Raw genomic sequence first — 24,216 nt, 5'->3', positions numbered from 1 at the left:
CCACGAGGCAGCCGAGACCCTTTGCTCGTGACGTTCACACTCTTGGTCGGACAGCCTTGATCCCATGGTTTCCGGGCAGCCTGAACCATGACAAGAACGCATCGGATGCTTGCGTTATCTCTGTTTCAGGCATTCCACAGCCATGACAAGCAAGTACTGGCTCCCACGAAGTCTTGACCTAACCGAGTTACTGTTTCCTTGTCAGTGTGTGATGGGAATCTGCCCAAACTGGAATGATCAGAAATGCTTAACTGGTGACTCATGGTGTTGTGAATTGTCAGAGGAACTGTGCTTCCAAACTCTAGGCCACTGTCAAGTCTGTGAGCCTGTTGTCTGTCTCTGGGCAGAACTTCACGCTCTTTACAGGGGCATAAAGGCCCTTCTGTTTCAGCAAGTTTGCCTGTCTTGTAAGCAAAGACTTCCCGGCCCCGGCCCCTTGGGGTCACCTTGCAGTTCCCTTCGTAATACTTACCACTGATAAATTCGATTGTTGGTGTTGCTTATTTGATGCAAGCTTGTCGTCCCCAAATTGAGGGCTTCAGGAGAGCAGAACTTTCCAGGTCTCTTGTGCTCATCTCTGTGTGTGGTCACTGTGTCTGGTCTCGTGTTGTCCAGTAGAACTTTCCGTGGTGATGGAAATGCTTGCTTTCTGTGCTGTCCAGCCAGGTAGCCACTAGCCACTGATCTTGCCTGGTGCTTGTCACATAGGTGTTGAATGAGCGGACAAGCGGGTTTAGAGAAAACAAAGCTAGGTTAACTTTTAGGGTAGGTGACACTCACTTTGCAGAATAATTTGGGAGAAATTGTGTTGTTGGAGGGGAGAGGTAAGGAGCCCAGTTGCTCATCGGGACCCAATCCTCTGGTGTCTTCATGTCTTGCTGGATTCCAGGCTGGCTGAGATGCCTTCATCCCAGTCATCAGTTTGGCTGGGTGCTGGGTTACATCTTTTGGAACCCCCAGCTATTAGCAGCCACACGTGGTGTGGGCAGGGGTGACAGGCCAGGATGGACCGTGCCAGCCCCTTCTGTGTGTCCATAACATCTCCCTCCCTGCATCACCAGCCCGACTGCCCACTCCCCCGATGTGCCACGCCCTCACACTGTTGTCCCTCGGAAATCCTTCTCACTGCTTCACAGCTGGTCTGCAGCAGGCCTGGAGCCGTGGGCTTCACAGACGGACAGGACGCTGTCCCGCCTGCCATACGACTGCTCCCAAGGGCTGGCCTTCCCTAATTTCTGACCTGAGAGGCCCCGTCAGTCAGAGGGAGGTAGACGTCTGACGGAAATGTTTCATGCCAAGTGTTCTTTTATGTTGTCCATGCTCTTTTAGTTGGTAAATACTTTCCAAAGAAGTTGAATCATTGTAAACACTATGTTTTTATTGCCAAAGCTGTTAACAACGCCGTATTTTCCTCTCTTTCTAAGAAGGGCTGAAGTTTTCTCCCCAGTATTTAGCTGCGTGGCCCTCCATCGTCATAGTTCACACAGGCAGTTTAGTCCAGCATATATGCTGATCACAGGTCACTCACTCTTCTCTAATTCTGCACGGAATTCTGGATGGGACTTGAGTCTCAGGCCCAGCCTGTCAGCTGGGGTGTGGGCATTTCCAGGCGAGTCTTGGGGGAGGGGTCCTCACATCTGTTTCCTTACGGGGGCCAGGAAGCCAGGTAATGAGTTGTACTTCGTCCTTGATGTGTTAAAAGTTTCCCTCTCGTCTCCATACAGCTGCTTCAGTTTCCACTCTGAGGCTCTGCCTGTCCTTCTGGGGGTGAGGTGTCCTCCTGCTCTCGTTGCAGGGACCACGGACAGCAGAGCTCATCACACCCAAAGCCACCCCAGAACTCGGTGCATGCCTGTCAGGCGACAGGATGCCTTGTTGTTGATTTAAAAATAACCCTTTGTTTATTCAGATTTCACCTTAGGTCTTTTGGAGAGAGGAGGGCTATTGTTTGGTAAGAATTTAAAGAATGCTTGAGACTTACTGGATTGAGTTTGGCCTTCACACAGGTTAGGTACATCTCAGGGCAGAATTCAGGTGAGAGACTGGAAAGAAAAGAATCGGTCTCTTGCTTGTTGGGGCATGTGGAGAATTTGTGTGAAGGAATTTACTAAATGTATCTTGTAGGGAAAAGCAAGTGACTTCTCTTGTACACTGAAGATACCTGATGTTTTTGGAGGTCCCGAGCCCCTCACCAGTACTGCTGTTGGAAAATCCTTGTCCAGGCATTCCTTCCTCTGCTGGTGTTTGCTTTAGGAAAGTATAATAAGATGGGTGGAGATCCAGGCTTCTGTCAGTCCTAAACAAGGCAGAAGTTCTTGGTTGTCCTTTGAAAGCATGAAGGAGGGGTAACCCAGGACCTTAGAGGATATGAGGGAGGGGATAACCCAGAATGAGGTGGGGAGGGGTGATCCAGGGTCCTGGATGGAGGGGGCAACCCAGGACCTAGGCAGGGAGGGGAAGGGTGGATAACCCAGAACCCTGGAGAGGATGGCAGGGGGGGAGCTCTGGACCCTGAATGGAGGGGAATTGGGGAATAACCCAGGACGGTGAAAGGGGAGGGACAAAGTTGAGTAATGTAGGCACTGGGGAAGAGGGTAATGTAGGTACTGGGGGAGGGGGTAGTGCAGGCTCTGGAAGGAGGGAGATGGGCATGGGGTCACCCTAACAGTAGAGAGGATTTGAGGGGTAAGAACCAAAGGGACTGGGTTTGTCCACACCCTGTCCCCTTCCTGCTCTAGCAGACCCCTGGGGTTTGCGCCTGACGTGGGTGTGTTCTGGAGACCTTTGCTGAGAGGACAGCCGGAATCAGAGGACCTGTGTGTCCCTGTCCTCCAGGGCAGGTGAGGGGCAAGGAGTGGGGGCCCATAGAAACCCGCAGAGGCATTTCAGGTGTAGATGGACTGGTAGCTTGACTGCTTACCAGGACCCTGTGCTCCGCCTTCATCGTACTGCTTTCGCTGTACACAGAGGCCTTTGTTCTAGTGAGTTCCTTCCTATTCATTAAAAAAGCAAAAACAAAACTTGGGCTTTCACCAGAAAGGCATGTGCTCATCTACATTTTGGTAGCTTAGAGCATCTTTACCCACAAACGCGGCTGCTTGTTCTTTTGGTCACTCCCTCCTAACAGGACTGCACATGATTTACCTGCTCTCCCACAGAAAAATCATCCTTGATTCTTCCAAATTCCTACAGCAGTGATACTTGGATTCTCTTTTTTTGAGCCTGGATCTCAACTTGTGTAGGATGGTTTTGTCGAAACTGCCCCCCTTTTTAAACACTGACCCCTCACGTGGGGTCCTGCCCATAGCTTTGTTCTCCTCAGCGCACGCCCAGCCCTTTGAGGGCACAAGAAGGAGCACGTTGTACGTGCTTCACGTAATTCGGTGCGTAAGAGGGTCTGTCCAAAATGTGAACATTCTCAGCACACTTTGCAAGTGACAGCTGGTCAAAGCTGCGATCCCCTGATAGATTTTTGGCACAAAGTCCGTATGAAACATGATTTATGTCATCCATAGTTTAGGAAATTGTTCTTAAATTGAATTATGTTATTTATAGCACACATAATTCCTCAAAGGATTTGAAGAGGCTTACTTGAATTAATACATATAAGAAAAGGGGAAGAAGTCAGGAATTGGACATGAGGAAGAGCAGGGATATTCCTGCCATAATGTCCTGAATGTTTACTAGGTTGAGCTACTGTTTTGGCCGTAGGATGCTGTGTGACCAGAAGAGTTAGAAGGAAACGTAGTCATTACAGATTATTCTTACTGTCTGTGGGAGAAAGCTTAACAGCTCTTCAGGAGAAGAAAAGTGTTTTCTAGTACCCTTGTTCTAAAACAACGTTCATGGTCTGTTTGATTAGTTGGATATTTTTTAAAAGGAGACTTCTTAGGGGCAGAAGTGTGAGAATTAAGAACTCAGATTCCAGCCAGACTCCCTGACTTCAAATCCTGTCTTCCCTCCCACTAGCTGTGTGACCTTAGGTGAGTTGTTCAACTTCTCTGGACCATGTTTTCCTCATCTGCAAAGCCAGGATGAGTGGTACTTGCCTTGTAAAAGTTTGTGTGTGTGTGTTTGTGTGTATATATATATATATTTTTAAGATTTTTGATGTGGACCATTTTTAAAGTCTTTATTGAATTTGTTACAATATTGCTTCTGTTTTATGTTTTGGTTTTTTGGCCCCAAGGCTTGTGATGTGGGATCTTAGCTCCCCAACCAGGGATCGAACCTGCACCCCTCCCCCTCATTGGAAGGCAAAGTCTTAACCACTGGACCGCCAGGGAAATCCCAGAAGTTAGTTGTATATTAAATTAATTTATGAATTTGAAGGACCATGAAGCATCATGTAGGAAGCAGTTTACAACTGTCAGAGTATATTATTAAAATATGTCAGGATCTTCCTCTTTTGCTTGTGAGAAGAGGTAAGCTCGGGGTCCATTCTGTTCTGCCATCTTGTCCAGTAATCTCACATTGCACTGTTTTCTTGTCCTTCTTTAAAAGTTCTCCAGACCTAGGACCCTTAGAATCACAAAGCATATCATTGAAAGAGACTAATAAGCTTATGGTATAGGTGCAAATAGTTGAGGTCCAAAGAAATTTAATTATTTCATCAAGGTTTCACAGTGAGTGGGTGGCAGAACCAGGACCCAAAGTCTCAGATAACCAGGACCTTCCTATTCTGATTGAGAGCATGCCTCCAGGTTCTTTCAGCTGCTTGGGTTTAATTTCTAACTGACACTGACTCAGCTTTATGGTTCAGGGCAAGTGATGTGACTCAGTTCCTTCACCTCAGTAAAATGGACATCATAATCTGTCGAAGGATTCTTGTCAAGCTTAAGTAAGAATTTACCCAGAGTCTCTTTGTGTGTGTGCGGTACCCGGGCCTCTCACTGTTGTGGCCCCTCCCGCTGCGGAGCACAGGCTCCGGACGCGCAGGCTCAGCGGCCATGGCTCACGGGCCCAGCCGCTTGGCGGCATGTGGGATCTTCCCGGACCGGGGCACGAACCCGGGTCCCCTGCATCGGCAGGCGGACTCTCAACCACTGCGCCACCAGGGAAGCCCTCACCCATAGTCTTTTGCCCAGAGCTCGGCAGCTCTAAGTGTTCAACAGATACGATATGCTGCAAAGGTTGTGAGGAGCTGATTGTTAATATTAATTATTGTAGTAGATTTATGCTATACCTTTGGTCTTGATAGAGCATTGAAATGAATGCTTAAGTGACAGAATCTTAGTCACTTTGCAATTCCTTTATGGATTTGAAGGATGGAAAAGAATTTTGGTCACATGGGAAGTCCCATTTAGTGGCAATGACACATTTCTATAAAAAAATTCCTTGGTAATTGGAGGTTCGTATTTAAGCTGTGTACAGAGACCGACAGCATGTTTTTACTCTAGAACTGGTCACATGCCAGGGGTGTCTTGGTTCCTCAGGTTTGGTTTCTGCCTTGCTTTGTAAGTTGTCCATTGGGAAATGGGCTGATTTGGTGCGGGCATCTTTATGTGTGGTTTGGTTGCTGCCTGTTGCCTTGTCAACAGAGATTCCCTCTCCTTGACCCCAGCCCGGCCTGCAGCTGCAGGCCCTCCTGGGAGACTTAATGCCAAGTGCAGAATGAGGAGGCAGGGTCAGAACAATAAGGAAGGTGTTCCAAACAGCCACTGGTGAGCTTCAGAGAGCTTTTGGGCAGAGCCGGCTTCCTGTTCGCAAGGTCACCCTCCCAGCACGGGTGTCTGTCAAGGCTGGGGGTGCTGGAGGCTCCTGGGGGTTCGTCTCCTGGTGCAATGGCATTTTTCAGTGAGAGCAATCTTTGTTTTTTATTTTATCCTTTGCATTGTTGAGAATTCAGATCTTTGCGGAGATGAAGAATTTATAGCTGTTGAGGAGTTTGTTCTTCTAATGGAAGCCCTCCCCTCCTTCAGCCAGGAAGGAAATACTTAACAAAGCAAGGCTATGATACTGGACTTTTATAAATCTCAGCCCTGTCCATAGAAGGGGGAGGGGGAGGGGGTATTGCCTGACTTCCCAGGGCGAGGAAAGGGCACTGCTTTCATTCAGAGGCCTTTGGGACCAGTGGCAGCCCTGCCCAGACCCAAAGGGCAGCAAAGCAAAACACAGGCCGACTAGCCTCTGGGGTGACAACTCCTCGAGAGGTCATTTGTTAAGTGCAGGGCGAGGGGCTGCCATTCCCAAAGAGGTTTAAAAAATTATAGAATCCCAAATTACATTTCAGCATTTAGATAAAATAGCTGAGAATTCCCCAGCGTTCCACGTGCACTTTTACCTTTGTTCTCCTCCGGCCAGGGTTCTTCTGTCTTCACTGCCTTTGTCGCATCTAATGGTTTCCATCTTGGTCGCAACTAGATGACATTTATGAGACCCCTGCTGCTTACCACTATTCATTTTCCACCCATTTTTATAAAAGATGGGAAGAGCCAGCATGTCAGGAAATAAATCACACCAGTGAACACACGTATGGAAGCAAAGCCGAGCCACGCTGCCCACGACCCAGGCCGCCATCTCAGCCGGCAGGAAGCGCGCTTCTGCGGGCGCGCACTGTTCTGGCTCGCGTGCTCAGCTGGGGCCTAGGGGTGTGGGCTGGCTCGTCACTGTGTGGTGTATGAAAAGGTCACTGTCCAGAAGCAGGGACCGCCTGCGTGTGCTCTGACCTGTCACCCTTTTCTGTAAGTCGGGAGAGAAGGATGTGGGCAGAGGGGGTGACAATCCATTGTTGAAGCCCCCAGGCCTGCCGGCCTGGCCCAGGAACACACCCCTGTGTGTCTGAGGGACAGACCTGCCATAAAATATCACAAACAGCCCTGCTTATGGAATGACTGTGTTCCAGGCAAGTTGGCGTTGGGCTTTTGTAAATCACATCTCTGCCCGGAGAACTTTAGTTCTTAAAAGATTCCTGCAAATGATCCATTTTACCAGGAACCATCTCTCACTGATGTTTTCAGTGAGGATTTCGTATTGTTGAGGGTCAATTGGGTTTTCTTAAAATGCACATCTGCCACCACAAACGTACTCATGCTCTGAAGACAGAAGACAGTATGGCCGAGGTAAAATTAATCAGAAAATGACACATGCCTTCGTGGGAATTTAATTACAGAAATGCCATCTTGTTGAGGATTTTGCAGTAGAAGAAATTATGTTCAGTTTGAGTCCTACGAAGCGCCATGAGCTCAGGTTGATTTTGAGAGCCCCCGTTTCATACCAGGTCTTCTTTCTCCTTCCTCTCTGAATTCCGTTGGCCGGAAGCCAAGGCTTTGCCCTTCTCCCAGGCACTCTCTCCTGTCCGGCCCCTCCCCCTTCTCCGGCCAGGCAGAGTGCGCTGACCCTTGTTAGGGGCTGCTGGTCTGCTCGGAGGACAGCCTTTTCAGCAGAATAACTGGAATTCCTGAGCAGAGTTCTGCTGGTTTTGTTTGTTTAAGCATCTGGTTGACTATTCTTCAGCCTCGCTTGTTTCCGAATATGGTATCCTTAAATCCTCGTGGCTGCTAGAACTTGATACACCCTTAGACTCAGGGGTCCTGAGTGATGGCACCAAAAAGATTCCCTCTGAGTAGAAAAAGGAAAACACAGGTCCTGTTGTTTGGGGCATCGGGGTGAAAGCGAGAGCCTCATTAGGGAGGTGTGATCCATTTTAGGCCAGCTGTGTGAGACTCCCAGCCTGTGCTGGTAGGTGCTTCACCATCTCAGAAGAAGGCTAATCACCAAAAGTGCAGCCGATAGGGCTGGAAGGGAGAAGGGAATCCAGCCCTGTCTCTGGGCCTGGGCGGCGCTCCCCTCCGACTGTCAGCTGTTCTAACTTCTGGCTCCTCTGGCACCTCCTTCAAACACGGGGCCCTATTTTTAGTGCCGGGCTGTCATTTTTGATGTGCTGTTGCAAAAAAAAAAAATCAGTGGCAGCTGCAACAGAAATCCTGACTTAAAGGCCCCATTTATAATGCGGATGAAACCTGTTTACCAAATAAAAGAGACTGGAACGTCAGGGTGATCAGCTGCGTCGGGCCTCGTCGGACGGAAGAGCCTTGAGCTTATTACGTCCACGGTGTCCTGCCTGCGCCTGGCCACGTCCCCGCCTGCAGCGCCAGTGCCCGCGCCGTGCCACAGGCCGCTCCCGGCAGAGGAGGGGCTCCCTAATTGCAGGAAGGATGCCAGGGAGCCACAGGCCCAGGGAGTGGCTCAGCGTCCAGATCTTCCATCTCACAAAGCCCCCGCTTGCAGGGATGTGGTGTTAGACCCATCCAGACAGTGTAAAGAAAAGCGCCCCAAGGCCCACGTTACTTCAGAATCGTCAGCATTCACACTGTGGCAGGAACAGACCGTGATGGGCATGCCCGGCAGCAGGACCACGGCCCACTAGTGTAGAAGCTCACAGGACAGACAGGATTACTTGGCCACTGATGTGCAGACATTTGGGGTATGGGAACTCCCACCTCCAGCCCAGTGCATCAGTCTATAAACCGATATCCATACTAGTCTGTTTACGGTATTTATTTGTAAGTTATTTACAAGTTTAGATGTGCGATGGGTGACAACGAGCCTGTCTGTGTAACACGGATAGGAATGGCACCCGTGGTCGAGACCCAAGATAGCTTCTACTCCCCGTCTGTGGTTTTTACTGGTTGCCCTGTCTTGAGAAAATCAGTAAAGCGGTTGGCAACTTCTTTGTCCCTGAGAGGGAGCTGAGGTCCAGGTGTCATGTTTACATCCTTTTCGTGTGTGCGGTCCTGGGAGGTAAACCACGGTCGGCCGACAGAGCTGGAGTAGGCATGGTGTCTGTCCTGAGAGGGGGTCTGGAGAGGACACAGGGAAGCTGCATTGCTGAGCCCCTGGCTCCCCGTCTCAGCAACGCCGGGAGACCCAGGGTTCCCAGCGATGCCGGCCCTGCCCTCCCGGAAAGGGGGCCACTGTGGACCTGTCCTGAGACCGCCCAGCAGTGCTCTCAGTTCTGAGCTATCGCCCTGTGTGTTCTTCTGTGTTTTGCTTCTTGGAATCTCTGTTAAATTTGGGAGGCGGACCCGTTGCACTGCATTTAGCCATGTGGTGTTTATTTGGTGGCCGTGTAGTGTTTGCACCATGACCTGTGGTCGGCTGTCCGCAGCCAGCTGGGCTGCTTCAGCTCAGGCTGTCACAAGCACGCCTCCCCGTGTGCTCCAGGGGCACGTCCGGGCACGCATCTACACCTGGGTTGCTGCGTGGAAGGATGTGTATGTCCTCAACCAGCAGCGGGTCCCATTTCTCAATTACTTGGACTGCTAGTGAGGTTGGGCGCTTTTCATAAGTTCGTTGGCCTTTGGACTTCACCTTTTGTGAAGGGCCTATTCCTGTGTCTTCCTAGTTTTCAGACTGAGACGTCTGACTGATTTGGAGGGACGCTTACTTTATTCAGGAAGCCAGAAGTTTGAGGTGTGAGGTTGTATGTAGAGACGCAGTCACCCTAGGACTACAGCGGAGCCCCAGCGTCAAGCTCCACCCTCTCCTTCCCCCTCTGCGTTGTAGACACTCCCAACTGCTGTGTCTCCGTCTCCCACCCTCACCCCTTCCTGTCCTCTGCTGAAGAGCTTTGTCTTGGCCTGGGGCTGTCCCTGCAACCTGCCACTGTCCTTCCCTCTAGACAGTGGTTCATGCCATGGCAGAGCCCCTCTTCTAACAAACCCGTCTTTCTGCCTCCCCAGCCCCCATTAGGAATCATGCCTTGGGGGTGGGGAGGCGCAGTCACTGCTGTGAGGGTGTCCTGAGGACTCTGGGCCTGCATTCGTTCCCTTCACACCGTTCTCGTTTTGTCCTCGGCTGACCTTCCCGCTGCACCTCTGCTGCCAGCTACAGCTCCCTGCCTCAGGATCACACTGGGCTGTTCGCCTGGGCACTCAAGGCCCTCCACAGCCTAATTGTCCTTTTGTTCCTTTGCTGACATTCTTAACCCAGGATTTGGACTTGTTACAGAAATTCTAAGCTCCCTGAAGGCAGGAACGATGTGATATGGTCTCACTGCCTCAGCAATCGTTAGCTCCTGTTGATTGAAATGTGTGACTTTAGGGTAAGAAGGTGGTCTTGACAGTAATACTGATCTCTATGTTTGTGTGGCCCTATATTCTCGTTGTCTCTTACTGTGAAAAAAGGCAACAATAAAACAAACGCTTAGTGGCTCCTGAATCTGCATTTGGGCCAGGCTTGTAGGGATGGCTCATCTCTGCTCTCACAGCTCTAGCTGGCGTGGCTTGACTGTGTCTGGAGATCCCTTTCCAGGATGGCACACACGCACGTAGTTGACAGTGTTGCTGCCTGTCTGCTAGGATGTTGGCCACACACAGCTTCTCCTAGTGGGTCTCACCTCAGGGCTGCTTGGGCTTCCTCACAGCATGGCAGCTGGTTCCAAGGAGTGCTCAAGGAAGTGGAAGTTGCCCACCTCAGGGCCTGGGCCCACGCACTGGCACAGCATCACGTCTGCTCTGTTCTGTTGGTCAAAGGTGTCACAGAGGGACTTCCCCTAGTGGCCCAGTGGTAAATAATCCGCCTTCCAATGCAGGGGACGCAGGTTCAATTCCTAGTCGGGGAGCTAAGAACCCACATGCCGCAGAGCAACTAAGCCCGTGCACCACAACTACTGTGCCCATGCGCCTCAACTAGAGAGCCTGTGTGCTGCAAACTACAGAGCCCACACACTCTGGAGCCTGCGGGCCACAGCTTACAGAGTCCACGTGCTCTGGAGCCCGCACGCCACAACTAGAGAGAGAAAACCCACGCGCCACAACTAGAGAGAAGCCGGCATGCCACAACGAAGAGCCTGCGTGCCACAACGAAAGGTTCTGCGAGCCGCAACTAAGACCCGATACAGCCAAAAAAAATTTTTTTTAAAAAGAAAGAAAGAAAAAGGTGTCACAGAGCCTACCCAGATTCAAGGGGGGCAGGATACGTGGTCCCCCTCCTCTCAGTGGGAGGAGTGTGAGAGAGTCTGTGGCCACCTTTAGCCACTACCATGTGGCCATCATACTAACAGACTCCTCCCCCTGTGACTTCCCTCTAGCCCTGACGGCCGCTGCAGGACGAGGCAAGCTGGAGGTCTGCGAGCTCCTGCTGGAGTGTGGAGCTGCTGCGTCTCGGACTAACAGGAGAGGGGTCCCTCCGTTGTTTTGTGCGGCACGCCAGGGGCATTGGCAGGTACCCGGGGGACCCCGAGTGCTTCAGAAACAGTGAATGGGATAGAGATCGCTACTGCCCGTCTCCCCTGCTCTGGGCCCTGTCTTTTTCACATTCTTGGCTTCTGCTTGTGCTGTGAGCACTGCTGTATCAAGGCAGACATTTGACAGGCTAGCACAGTCAGCCACATTGGCTGGTAACTGGGAGCAAGGCTGGTAACCAGGTCAGAGACCCACAGCTGCTTCCCCATAACCGGGGAGGGGAAATGGAATGGGTGCACCCTGTCCTGACAGCAGAAGACTTGGTGTAACACAGTGGCTGCTGTGGTTGTGCAACCCACTTGTCCAGCAGGCTTGGGAGAAGAGTGGACTTGTTGTGCTCCTTGGGAGGGGAAGCCTTTTCCCTCTGGTCCTGCACTGTGATTCAGGCTGGTTTCTTTTACAAGGAGCGACGCATCGTTGCTTTTAGTCTAATTAAGGGAGCAAGGGGTCCTTGATAGCAGTGGTTCAGTCATTTATTCCTTCATTTTGTAAACAGTGACCATGTATCTACCCCATGGCTGGCACCAGGTTACACACAGCTGCAAACAGACAGATGGATTTCACCATCATGTCCATTATAGAAGGAATTTTCTAGGCCCAAGTTCACAGTGTGGAGTCTCAACCCTTCCGGTTCCTGCTAGCTCTGCTGGTAGGAGCTGTGAGGGTGCCCCACCGAGATTCTGGCTTTTCTCCTTCCCGTTTCTAAGAGCTTGGTTTGTACCGGCCACTCCCTGCCTCTCTCACAAGTCCTTGAGATGCCCTAGCTAATAATCCTCTCTCCTGTTCTCTGTGTTCCCTAAGTCATGGGGAAGTCTGGAGACATATGTTAGTGTGTCAGGAACAAGAGAGCAGTGGGAATATGCCACCTTCTGCTGTGGTGGCAATAAAACAAGCGTGGTGCCAGAGGGAGAGAGGCTGGACCACAACCCCCTGGACAGAGCAGTTCCCTCCAGGATGGTCATTGTAGGAGACCCCTCTCTGGGGTTTTTTCCCCCTTCTCACCATGTACTGTTTAAAGGCATAACTTGGAGGCTGAAACTCCTCCAGGAAGCTTGGCCAAAAATCACCTGCTATGAAGGTCCCCCAGTCCTAAGCCTCAGGAAGCAGACTGCTGAGGGGAGAGGGTGGGTGAGTGTTTTCTCATCCATTGCCCGTGCCGCATCCGCCTGCTGCAGGAACGTGGTGTCAGCCCCTCCATGGGGCCGTGGCTGTGGTGCCTTCCCTTTAGTTCTGCTCAGCTACCCCACGTGCCCCGTAGTGGCTGTCCTGTCATCACTTGACTGTGCTTGGAATCCTCCCTTCTCCAAATTTCTGCCTTGTGTGTGCAAGTTTTACAGACATAGTAATGAATTAGGCTTGTTAAAGAGAAGATATATTGGAAGAAGAGTCTGTTCAAAGGAATACAATAGAAAGATTTTACAGGCCCCATGGATCACACGACTTACAGGGGTTTTTAAAAAGAGGAGAGTCCTTTCACTACTCTGAAAGGTGGAAAAACCATCCTGAGTAGAGAGCACGTGATTCAAGGGGCAGCAAGGAAGCGTGTAATCCCGAGTGTTTCTTTCAGATCGTGAGGTTGTTGTTGGACCGTGGCTGTGACGTGAACCTAAGTGACAAGCAGGGCCGGACGCCCCTCATGGTGGCTGCTTGTGAAGGGCACTTGAGCACCGTGGAATTTCTCCTTTCGAAAGGTAGCCGCACTGTCCCACCCCCCCGCGTGGGACTGTCTTGGAGGGACAAGGACAAGAGCTTTGGCAGACTCGTTTAGTACTTTCTGATTTTGTTTTTTTGTTTTTTTTGTTGTTGTCTTTGTTTTGTTTTTGAAAAAATCTTTTTGTTAAGTGTTCTTGTCATGGAAATTTTTTACCTTGCACACAAGTAGAGGGAATAGGGACGCATCCCACGTACCCTTTACCCAGCTGCAGCAGGGACGATCACTTCACCCTTGGCTTCAGATGCTGTTTAGGCCAGGCCCCTGCGGGTGTGAAAGGGTCTGCCTCTGGCCTTGTCTTTCCACGGTCATGTTCTGTGAATGGGCTTGTCTTTCAGGTGCCGCCCTTTCTTCTCTGGACAAAGAGGGTCTGTCAGCATTAAGCTGGGCTTGTCTGAAAGGGCACAGGGCTGTGGTCCAGTTCCTGGTGGAGGAAGGAGCCAAGATCGACCAGACGGACAAGAACGGTCGCAGCCCCCTGGACCTGGCCGCCTTCTACGGCGATGCGGAGACCGTAGGTACCGCGGCGGCCATGCTCCCCACCTGTGCCAGGCGGACTGGGCCGTGTGGAGACTCGGGAGCTGAGCCATCCCCAAGTGTGCATGACGCTGGCCCCGTGTGGCCGGGTCATACGCGTGTGCTGTGGGGTGGCTTTCGTTTTCCTCTAATTCTGTGGCACGCAGTCTGTTCCAGACCTGGGGTAAAGATTTTAATAGACTTTAAAGGCTTAAAATTCCATGATTACAAACTGCATGCACATACATGAATATGTGTACACACGTGCATATGTCATTTCATTTTCTTAGTTTCCATGTAAATAGAATGCCTGTATAGATCATTTAAAAATCACTTTTATATATGTGAGAAATTACTCATCAAATAATCAGTTGGTTTGTTTTTAAATTGATGTGGCTTTGTCTAGAAATAATAGAAAATGCTTTGGGCACTGTCTTTATCTCTTTGCCAAAGGCCCAAGTCTAACTGAGGAAGGAAGGGATAAAACCTTAATAAACTAAAAACCACAAGATGTCTTTCAGGGCAAAAACCACTTTGTCAGTGTCCGTATCCCAGGCACCAAGCAGGTGCTGGAGGAATGTTCATTTCTCCTTGAGAATTATCATTCATGAATCGTTACGTGTGTCTAAGGTGAGGATTAGCTAGACAGACAGGTACTGTATCGCTGGGGGCTGTGGACCTTGGAGCAGAAGCCATCCCCACCCTGCACGTCTGTGCCTGATGGTTTTACATGTTACAGTTAAATAGTTTCAATCTCCTGGACGTTATAAACTGTACTTAAATGTCGATTTTCAGAAACAGCTATTTAACTGAACCTCACATCTCCACACTTTTCTTTTGCAACTTATGTTACATTACCAGATCCTATAGTTTATCAACATTAGGGAAGAGTGAAAGATCTTAGCATTCTAAGCGTCATTTAAAAAAAATTTTGGTAAAAACACATAACATAAAATTTACCATCGTAACCATTTCTAGGTGAAGAGTTCAGTAGTGTTACATACATTTCACATCGTTGTGCAGCCAAAGTCCAGGCTTTTTTTGTCTTGTAAAACTGAAACTGCACCCATTAAACAGTTAACCTCGTTACCCCCCCACTCCCGGCAAACACCTTTCTACTTTGCGTCTCTGTGAATGACAGCTCTAGGTCCCTGAACACAAGTGGAATCATACAATATTGTCGTTTTGTGACTAACTTATTTCACTTGGCATAATGTCTTCTAGGTTCATTCATGTTACAGCATACGTCAGGATGTCCTTTTTTAAGGCTGAATAATATCCCATTTATGTGTTTACCACATTTTGTTAATCCATTCATCCATCATTGGGCACTTGGGTTGCTTCCACCTCTTGGCTATTATGAGTAGTGCTGTTACGAACATGGGTGTGCAAATATCTCTTCAAGAGCCTGAAGATTTTTTCGAGATCTATCCATTCTTTTGGATAGATACCCAGATGTAAGATTGCTCAATCGAGGGGTAATTCTATTTTTAATTTTTTGAGGAAGCTTCATGCTGTGTCCATAGTGGGTGCATCATTTTACATTCTCACCAAAAGTGCACATGGCTACCTGTTTTTCCACACCCTCTCCAGCACTTATTTTCTGTTTCGTTCTTTTCTTTGATAGCAGCCATCCTAACAGTTAATAGCTTGTTGTTTTGATTTGCAGTTCTCTAGTGATGATGAGCATCTTCTGACATGCTTATTGGCTATTTGTATGTCACCTTTGGAAAAATATCTATTCAGATCCTTTGCCTATTTTTTTCTTTTTTTTTTTTTTTTTTTTTGCGGTACACCGGCCTCTCACCGTTGCGGCCTCTCCCGTTGCGGAGCACAGGCTCCGGACGCACAGGCTCAGCGGCCATGGCTCACGGGCCCAGCCGCTCTGTGGCATGTGGGATCTTCCCGGACCGGGGCACGAACCCGTGTCCCCTGCATCGGCAGGCGGACTCAACCACTGCGCCACCAGGGAAGCCCCTTTGCCTATTTTTAAAATTTTATTGAAGTATAGTTGATTTACAATGTGTTCATTTCTGCTATACAGCAAATCGACTCAGTTACACACACATATATATATACGTATATATATATGTTCTTTTTCATATTCTTTTCCATTACGGATTATCACAGCCTTTGCCTATTTTTAAATTGGGTTTTTGAGGTTTTTGTTGTTGAGTTATAGGAGTTCTTTATATATTCTGGATGTTAATCCCTCTAGTGTCATTTTGAACAGCTGGTGGACTGATAGGATCTACTAGATCCACGTGAAAATCTAAGCAGGCTACAGACTTTTCCAGTGAATAGAGCAATTTTAGTGGCCAGCATGGTTTTCCCTGTTGTTCTCTGTTTAGTCCAAGTGACAGCTGTTTTATCACATCAAGGCAGTCTTTGTACCATGGTCTCAAAGTTGCCACCTTTACAGTGCCCATGCTCAGGTCTCTTTCCTAAGCCCTAAAGTGAGTTATAATCGGGTCCAGTTGATCCTGGTCTTTCCAGCTTCTGTACCCAGGCTGTGTGGGTCTGAGTGTTTCTGAAGTGCCATTGCCATGACCTGCCAGCATGTTGGAGCTATGGCAGAAGCCTGCCTCCTAAGTAATTGGAGATGAAAAGGTGACTGTGTCTCGTCTCTGTGGCCTGGGAAGTGGGGTGAGACAGACAGGTGATAGTGTGTGTGTACTGTCTGTGGTCTGTGGGTGCACAGACACACATCCCGCCCTGGGAACATCCACCTGCCTGTCTCATTGCCAACATCAAAATCACTTTAGCAGAGTGGGTTTGAGCTGTGGATTGCAGCTCCTCTGCTCTGTTCTATGTCAACTTCATTTCCCTTCTAAGATCCCGTTAGGCCAGAAGCATCTGAGACCAGAGTGAAGCTAAGACTGCCAGCTCCTACACCAGCTGCAGCGTCGGGCAAGGTGAGGGCTCCTGCTACCCGCGCCCTCAGGGCCTGTGTCTCCCTTTTGCAGGTGCTGTACCTGGTCGACAAGGGGGCCGTGATCGAGCACGTGGACCACAGCGGCATGCGGCCCTTGGACAGAGCCATCGGTTGTCGAAACACATCTGTAGTGATTACACTGCTGAGAAAAGGAGCCAAGTTAGGTCAGTAAACTCTGCAGTTCACCAGCGAGAGGGAGGGTAGCTTCAGATTTTAGAGTACGCGAGGGACCGTACCCACCTGCTCCCGGGTTAAGAAGTAAGATGTCAGGCGTGTGAAGATTTTTTTTGTCCCTCTCTAAGGCTCAGTTAATCACAGTCATTCAGAGTGTGTAAAAGACTCATATTATTACAGCCCACGTGGGCAGAAAGCAGAGGCCAGTGTTGAAGGACAGCCCAGCCCTGGGGGTGCTGGGGATGCGTGGGAGCCACAGCGGGAGCTGTTCCGGGGGCCTCTGTGGGGAGGGCCCGAGGGCGGGTGGGCAGGAGCTGGAGGGCGGTTGTAATGAGCCACAAGTGCGAGGACTGCTGTTCGGGAGGGGCGGTTAGTCCGCTGGGAAGGGCAGCGGCAACCCTAGCACAGGTTCTGGGAGGGAGAGCTCTCGGGGCTTACTGGAGACGAGACGGGGTGACTTGAGGATAATGTCAGGCAGGGGCCAGAGCTCTGAGGAGGTTGGAGTGCAGGGAAGAGTGCCCCATACGGCACTGTCTTTTCTGGTCTCACGCCAGACCTTTGGCTGCCAGCAGTTCTGGGGAGGGGACTGCGATGAAGGTGGTGAAATGACATTATTAAGGAGCTCATGGTATCAGGAGCTATTCTGAGCAGTTGCATGTTTTAACTTATCTCATCCTCACCTACCCTATAAGTAGGGAATGATGAAAGCATCATGTTACAGAGGAGGAACCCCAGGCCTGAAGATGGTGAATAGCTCCCCTGAGGTCATAGTGAGCGGCAGGTCACCTTGAACCTGAGTCCGACTCCTGAGGCCATGCCCTTAAGCGTTGCTCCCTGTGCGTGTTTGGAAGAGGCTTAGACAGGTTGTGGCTGTGCCGTCCGCCGGGGGAGGAGGAGACACAGGCGGGAACAGGGAGGCCGAGGGCGGGGATGGTGGGAGGAGGGCAGCAGGGCCAGAGCTGGCGTCTCAGAGTGGATTTGGTGGTGACTCTGCAGCGAGTGTGAGAGACGCTGAGAAGCCTCGCCTCCACCTGCGCGTGGTCCTGACAGCGCTGCAGGGAACTAAAGAGATGATTGGGAAGCAAATCCCCATAGAAAGGAGGGGTGGCTCATGGCTGCGCTGATGCTTGCGTGTCCCAGTACTCTTGTCCCCCCAAGTGACGGGGTGTGCGTGGTGCAACTCCCTGCTAAATGCTCCCTTCCCTTCGCTGTATTGTCACGCAGGACAATACGCCTGCAGGACACGCTACAGTGTCCTCTGCAGCTGGGTTCTCTGCTGTTTGTGGGCTTAGCTGTGACGGGGACACGGAAGCATCGAGCTCCTTTGCTCCAGGCCCACTGGAATGTCTCTGAACACATGTTTATTTTGCAGGAAATGCTGCTTGGGCGATGGCTACTTCCAAACCTGATATTCTGATTATACTTTTACAGAAATTGATGGAGGAAGGAAACTTGATGTACAAAGTAAGTGGTGTCGCCCTTTTCTTGTGGTCCTGTAAACAACCTATGAGCAGCCTCTTAGTTTGCGGTATAATGGATGTAGCTGTGCTACTGCACAGAATACATATAGCTTAGCTAATAGAAGTTCTGGGAAGTGCTAACCTAGCCTTGTGCCCAGGATTTGATATCCTCACAGCAGAATCTTCAATGTGGAAAGCACTCCTCTTTGTGTTTGCGAACCATTATTTCTGAACGAATCCTTGGGGCTGTAACTGTGACTTACAGCCTGAAGCCTTGATACGAAGGCAGAGGTGCTTCTTGTTTAACAGGCACATCCTAGAGGAAATTCCTTGGTGCTTGGAATCATGAGACATGGGAAAGGAACACTCAGGAGACATTTTCAGAAGAAAAGAATCATGAAACCTCCCAAGCCTTTATTATCTTAATGTCTGTAAGCTTCTGGAATTTGAAACTGTTTCTGGAGAGATTTTTACTTAAAACAGTCAAGTAATAGATAACACTCAGTTACTCAGGAGGTGGAATTAATTTCTTTTTCTCATTTTCCCTTAGAAATGGAAAGACAATTTAAAGATTAGTAAATTTGACTTTAAAGTAAAAATGTTCAAACTAACACATGCAGTTTAGATCAGAGGGCAGTACACTTCATCTGGAAAGAGCCAGGTAGTAACCATGTCAGGCTTTGCTCTGTGGTCCCTGCCACAGCCCTCTAGCTTTGCTCTTGTGGCACAGACGCAGCCAAGATAACACACAGACAAATGAGCCAGGCCGTGTCCCAGTCAAACTGTGTTTGTAGAAACAGGTGTCAGGCCGGGTTTGGCCCAGAAACCGTAGTTTGCCAACCCCGAGTTTAGAGAGATGCTCAGGCCATTTCCATAGATCACTTTTCTTTCCAGGTCTGTGATTAGACAGAATTAAAAGATGATGAAAACAAAAAACTACATCATGACCATTTTAATCCTTTTTGGCATGAAGCTGCTGTACTTTCTATGTTTTAGTTTTTCCTTTTCTTTTTTAATAACAACAAATAAATAGGCATACAGCATGACCCAGCAGGGTTCCTGGCCTGGAATCAGTTTGAAATTGAGTTCAGAGTGTGTATCGTTGTGGCTTTGAAGTGGTTTTAACATGAATGTTGGTAGGCAATTATTAGCCATTTTCGACAGACTTCATACCTGCTGTGCAACAGAACCAACAGAGCAAATGGATTTCTTTAGCCTTGAAAATGACGTGCAGTGCTGTGCTGAGTTTTAAAGCCCGTGCTTTAGCTCCTCTTAAAAGAAAAATTATCATTCTACAGCAGCTCTAGGTTTATCCACAAGACTCTACTTGCTTTAGGGACGGCGTGGTTTCTCCATTTGATATCTGTTACACTCTGCATTAAAGTATCTTTAGATGAGAGATCATTCATGAAATGGTTGTCACAAATATGTAACAGAGAAGATAATCTGATGTTTTAATTAAGATTGATGGTTATGGGTTTGGCAATTTACAGATCCCTTCCTGTAAACCCAGCTCTGGTGGCAGACGCCTAGGCGGGCAGTGAAGCTGCGTGTCCAGGCCAGTCAGTGGACTGGTTCTGGCCGTGGCCTGTCCTCATCAGGATCTTTATTCATCTTGGAGCCTCTGGAAACGATAAATTTCTCTGATTTTTGAATCCTAGAAAGGGAAGATGAAAGAGGCAGCCCAGAGGTACCAGTATGCCTTAAGGAAGTTTCCTCGAGAAGGATTCGGAGAGGACATGAGACCGTTCAATGAGCTAAGGATTTCCCTCTATCTCAATTTGTCTCGTTGCCGAAGAAAAACAAATGTAAGCCGGGCCCCTTATTGCAGTCCTTTAGCTGTTCTCACAGTGGTGAAGGCCTGCCCTTCTACAGACCAAATCATGAGACCTCCTGTCTGGTTTGTTTGCACTTTTCTGTGAACCTGGCGCATGGGGAGCTGCTTGTCTGGGGTGACCATCATTAGATCACAGCACCACCCACCTCCCAAGGTGTTGAGGGAGTGCACATGGACGTAGTTTCTCTGCCTCAGTGATGACAAGCACATGCAAACTGCTCCTCCACCGCTGCCCAACTGCACGCTGCCGGCACGAGCGGCTGTGCCCAGATTCAGAAGGAAAGGGCATCATTGTAAAGTTCACCACAAATGTGTTATCATCAGCCTAGTGTTGTTATGTTTGCTCAGAGGGTAAGCCAGGAACTGGCTAATTTGTAATTAATCGTAGTTAACTCACAGTTAACTTGTAACTAGTAACTAGATTTGTTTCAGTACCACTTTCTTTGTTTTTCTCTTTTAAACCTCATCCTCCCTCCACCAAATCTGTGACCTGCCTGCTTCTATGCCCACGTGCTCTGCCCACCTTCCTGCCGCAGGTGCTGCAGTGTCCGGGCCCCTCTGAGGCTCCCCCTCCCCCCGGGGGCGGGCTCCCATCGGCCCTCACCTCTGCTGCGCTGCTTCCACCACCACTCTCTCTCTCGAGTCACTGACTCTCCTGAGTCACCGATTTTTGCTTCTCTGTGGGATTCTTCTTGTAAGAACATTAATAAGCTATAACTGTCTCCTAACTTCACAACAAGAAAACCAACTTACCTTCCCCTTCATCTCGCTCCAAACGTGTCCCACTTCTCTACTAACCTCTAGAGCAAAACTCTTATTAAAAGGTTGCCTGTAATCATGTTTCAGTGCTGCTTCTGACTTGTGTATTTAAATATTGATACCAGGACTTCGGCATGGCAGAAGAATTTGCTTCCAAGGCTCTCGAGTTGAAACCAAAGTCCTATGAAGCCTTTTATGCCAGAGCGAGAGCAAAGAGGAGCAGCAGGTACCGTCTGGGGTTAGATATGTGACTGTGAATAGAGAAGCCTGCTTATCTTTCTCTGACATCAAAGCTGCTGCTTTGACTCTGGGGGCTTCTGATGCACGAGCATCGCTCAGTGCCTCTCCTCCCTTGTAATACTGAACAGCTAGCTTCCGGAAGGCGCAGCAGTGGCTGTCATTAGCAACGGCTAAACTTTTTATTTTCTCCAGACATCTCAGTAACTATCCCCACAGTTGACATCTGCAACATAAAGTTCCTAGCTTAGTCCATGTTACCAGTGAGACCGCCAACTAGAGACGCCGGGAGGCGGCGGCGGGGAGGCTGGGTGGAGTCCATAGGTCTTGAGTTGTAGGTGGATGTGGTGAGAGGGATGGGGAAGGTGACGTTAAGAGGATTCTGATCCCCACTGCTTTCTGCCTGCGCTCACCCCAGCCCAGTGGTCTTTATAGAGACAGCAGGGCCCCGGAGCCGCTCAGGTCCGGGTTAGAGTTCAGTGCTCCCACTCGGCCGAGGACGGACGTGGGGTCCGTCCACACCGTGACTGTGCAGAACTCACTCAGCTACCTTCTCTTTTCTTTTAGCAGAGCTGCTTTATGAACAGTTACGTTCAGAGCTTGTTCTTACATGGCCTGTAATTATATCGTCTCTTTTAATATAAAGGCAGTTCACGGCCGCTCTGGCTGACTTGCGGGAAGCCGTGAAGCTCTGTCCCACCAACCAGGAGATCAGGAGGCTCCTGGCGCGCGTAGAAGAGGAATGCAGGCAGCTCCAGAGGAGCCAGCAGCAGAAGCAGCAGTGCCCGCCGCCAGCGCCCCCCGCCGACTCGGACCACGAGGAGGACGCCCCGACCCCCGGCCTGAACGACTGCTTTCACCTCGAGGAGGCTGAAGAGGAGGAGACTTCTCCACAGGAAGAATCCGTTCCCCTTGCTCCCAGGCCCCAGCCGCCCTCCTCTGCCCCCTCCCCATACATCCGAAACCTTCAAGAAGGGCTCCAGTCCAAAATGAGGCCGCTATCGCCACAGAATCGGCTGGGGATGAGCAAGCCCCCGAGGGAGCCGGCCGCTCAGCCGGGGCTGAGGGTGCAGCCCACCAAGCAGGCGCAGATCGTGAAAACCAGCCAGCACCTGGGTTCTGGGCAAGCTGGCGTGAGAAACGCTAGCTCGAAAACGCAGGTCTCTTCGCAGAATCCTCCCCCGAGTCCCATGCCTGGAAGACTCTCTGCCACCCCTGCCGCTGGAAGCAGAAACCAGCATCTGGAGGGAACAGGCACCTTCCCTGCGGGAGCAGCTTCTAGCCACTCGGGAGATCGGCTGGGGCCCAGCCCCAGCGTCCAGCTGCAGCCCAGTGAGGGTGACGCTGCGTATCCTTTACCGAGTAAGATAAAAACTGCAGAGAGGCTTCTGTCTCGTGCCACCGTGGCTGTGGATGTAGCCCCTCTAAACCCAGGCGGGCCTGTGAGCTGCAGCGACGTGCGACACCCGGCTTCCCTCACCAGCTCAGGCTCTTCCGGTTCTCCGTCAAGCAGCATCAAGATGTCAAGTTCAACCAGTAGTTTGGCTTCAAGCAGCAGTTTTTCAGAGGGCTTCAAGGTCCAAGGACCAGATGCTCGAATGAAAGACAGGGTTGGTAGCCAGGCTCCGAGTGGCCCAGCTGAGCACAGGCCGCGCAGTACTCCGTTCATGGGCATCATGGACAAGACAGCGAGGTTCCAGCAGCAGAGCCACCCTCCCAGCTGCGCCTGGCACTGCGCGGTGCCGGAGGGGCTGCCGACGAACATGCCTTCCGCGGCTGGCCTGCAGGCCTCAAGCTCTGAGAAGCCCTCTCTCAAACAAGCGGGAGGATACAGTAGCCAAGCCAAAACCCGTTCTGTGTCTACTCTGGGTGGAGGGGTCCACAACGGGGCCCAGGGGAAGGAGCTAGAAGAAAAGAAGTGCCAAATTCCAGTCCACTGCCAAGACAGCCGGATAACTAAGACTGTTTCTCATGCGTATCAGGAAAGTCTCTCTAAACAGCAGTCTCACATCAGCAGTGAAGCCCACAGGAGTCAACTCCCTTCAGCAAAACCAAAGCGATCATTCATAGAATCAAACGTGTGAGCCGTAAGGGAGACCCATGTGTGGTATTTGGAAAATGGTGTGCTGGCTCCTGGTAGTCATTAAATGGTTGTTTGTGAGAAAAATTACTCTTTAGTCACATATTTATTTTTCCCTTGGGGGTGGATCAGATGCCATTGATATATTGAAAATGTGGGATTAAATTTCTTTGATAGATAGAAGTCACCAGAAACAAGAATGCTAACCAGAATTGAAAACTACAACTAGTTATGCCTGTTAAGTTAAAAATTTAAGACAGCCAAGAAGACATTAACTCATGCTTCTCTCTTTTGAAATTGTTTGGTTTTTATCACTTTTCTCCTAGCCTTTGCTATGTGGTAAGATCATATTATTTCTTAGATAATGTAAATGTCTAGTGATAAGTTTAACTCATGACATAATATCCAGCTGATATGTTCTGGAAAAGATGGAATTTTCAAGTTACAGTTCCAATGAGTCAAATCTTAATTTATATATATATGCACGTACACATACAGTTGACCCTTGAACAACACGGGACTTAGGGGCGTCCATCCCCTGTATGGTCAAAAATGTACAGTGTGACTTTTAGTCGGCCCTGTGGAGGGTTCCACATCCTCGTATTCAACCAACCGTGGATCATGTAGTATGTATTGACCGGGGGGAAAAAAAAAATCCGTGTATAAGTGGACCTGCACAGTTCAAACCTTTGTTGTTCAAGGGTCAGTGTGTATGTGCGCGTGTATATATATATATATATATATATATATATATATATATGAAAGACCTGAGTATATTTCTAGCTGAATGTGACTATACGTGTTATATGGCTCACTTTTTTTGTTTTTTAAGCAAAATATAAGAACATCCAAGTATTGTTCCCTTTATAGCAGTTCCCTTAAAAAGATTAAACACCTATTTCTGTGTTATGGTTCCTTTTTTTGGAACTATATTCCCGCTTCAAGGTGTTTTTAATATCTGGAAACAGTATAAACCATTTGGAATCATGATTGGTTAAGTTGAATTTGGGCTAAAATACCAAGAATACAGCATTCTCGGTGACAGGTAAATTAGCTCTCAGTTGGTCCCCAAACTGCTTTTATCAATGATAGCACTCCTGGAACAAACCTTCCAAGGTCCTCTAATGACAATATTTAATTCGGATACTTAAGGTGTGGTTGGTTATTGCTTTCGTTTTATTATAGTCATTACTTTATAGCCACATGTTGTATATATCATATAGCCAAGTTGTATTCAGACTTGTAAATATAACTATTTCAGGTAGTTAATCTTAAAGCCATATATTTGCATGTTCTAATTTAAGCTTCGTCCATGCTGGTT

The 24,216-nt window shown here is 49.3% G+C and overlaps 1 protein-coding gene across 7 annotated transcripts in view; it reads left to right on the top strand.

The window, feature by feature from the left end:
• Window positions 1-24,144, top strand: part of TANC1 (tetratricopeptide repeat, ankyrin repeat and coiled-coil containing 1) — a 230,222-nt gene extending 206,078 nt beyond the window's left edge. For all 7 annotated transcript variants that reach the window (XM_029225497.1, XM_029225499.1, XM_029225498.1 and 4 more), the window contains 8 exons: window positions 11,033-11,166; window positions 12,754-12,877; window positions 13,236-13,411; window positions 16,380-16,512; window positions 17,895-17,986; window positions 19,644-19,790; window positions 20,704-20,804; window positions 21,462-24,144. In XM_029225497.1, coding sequence (XP_029081330.1) covers window positions 11,033-11,166; window positions 12,754-12,877; window positions 13,236-13,411; window positions 16,380-16,512; window positions 17,895-17,986; window positions 19,644-19,790; window positions 20,704-20,804; window positions 21,462-22,899 — 2,345 coding nt within the window. In that variant the 3' untranslated portion in view covers window positions 22,900-24,144. The remainder of the gene's footprint in view (window positions 1-11,032; window positions 11,167-12,753; window positions 12,878-13,235; window positions 13,412-16,379; window positions 16,513-17,894; window positions 17,987-19,643; window positions 19,791-20,703; window positions 20,805-21,461) is intronic.
• The last annotated feature ends 72 nt before the right edge of the window (window positions 24,145-24,216 follow it).

The sequence above is a fragment of the Monodon monoceros genome, unplaced genomic scaffold (genome assembly GCF_005190385.1).
Source record: "Monodon monoceros isolate NGI ecotype Baffin Bay Population unplaced genomic scaffold, NGI_Narwhal_1 Super_Scaffold_16, whole genome shotgun sequence".
Classification (NCBI taxonomy): Eukaryota; Metazoa; Chordata; class Mammalia; order Artiodactyla; family Monodontidae; genus Monodon; species Monodon monoceros.
This window is presented reverse-complemented; position numbering and strand designations above follow the sequence as displayed.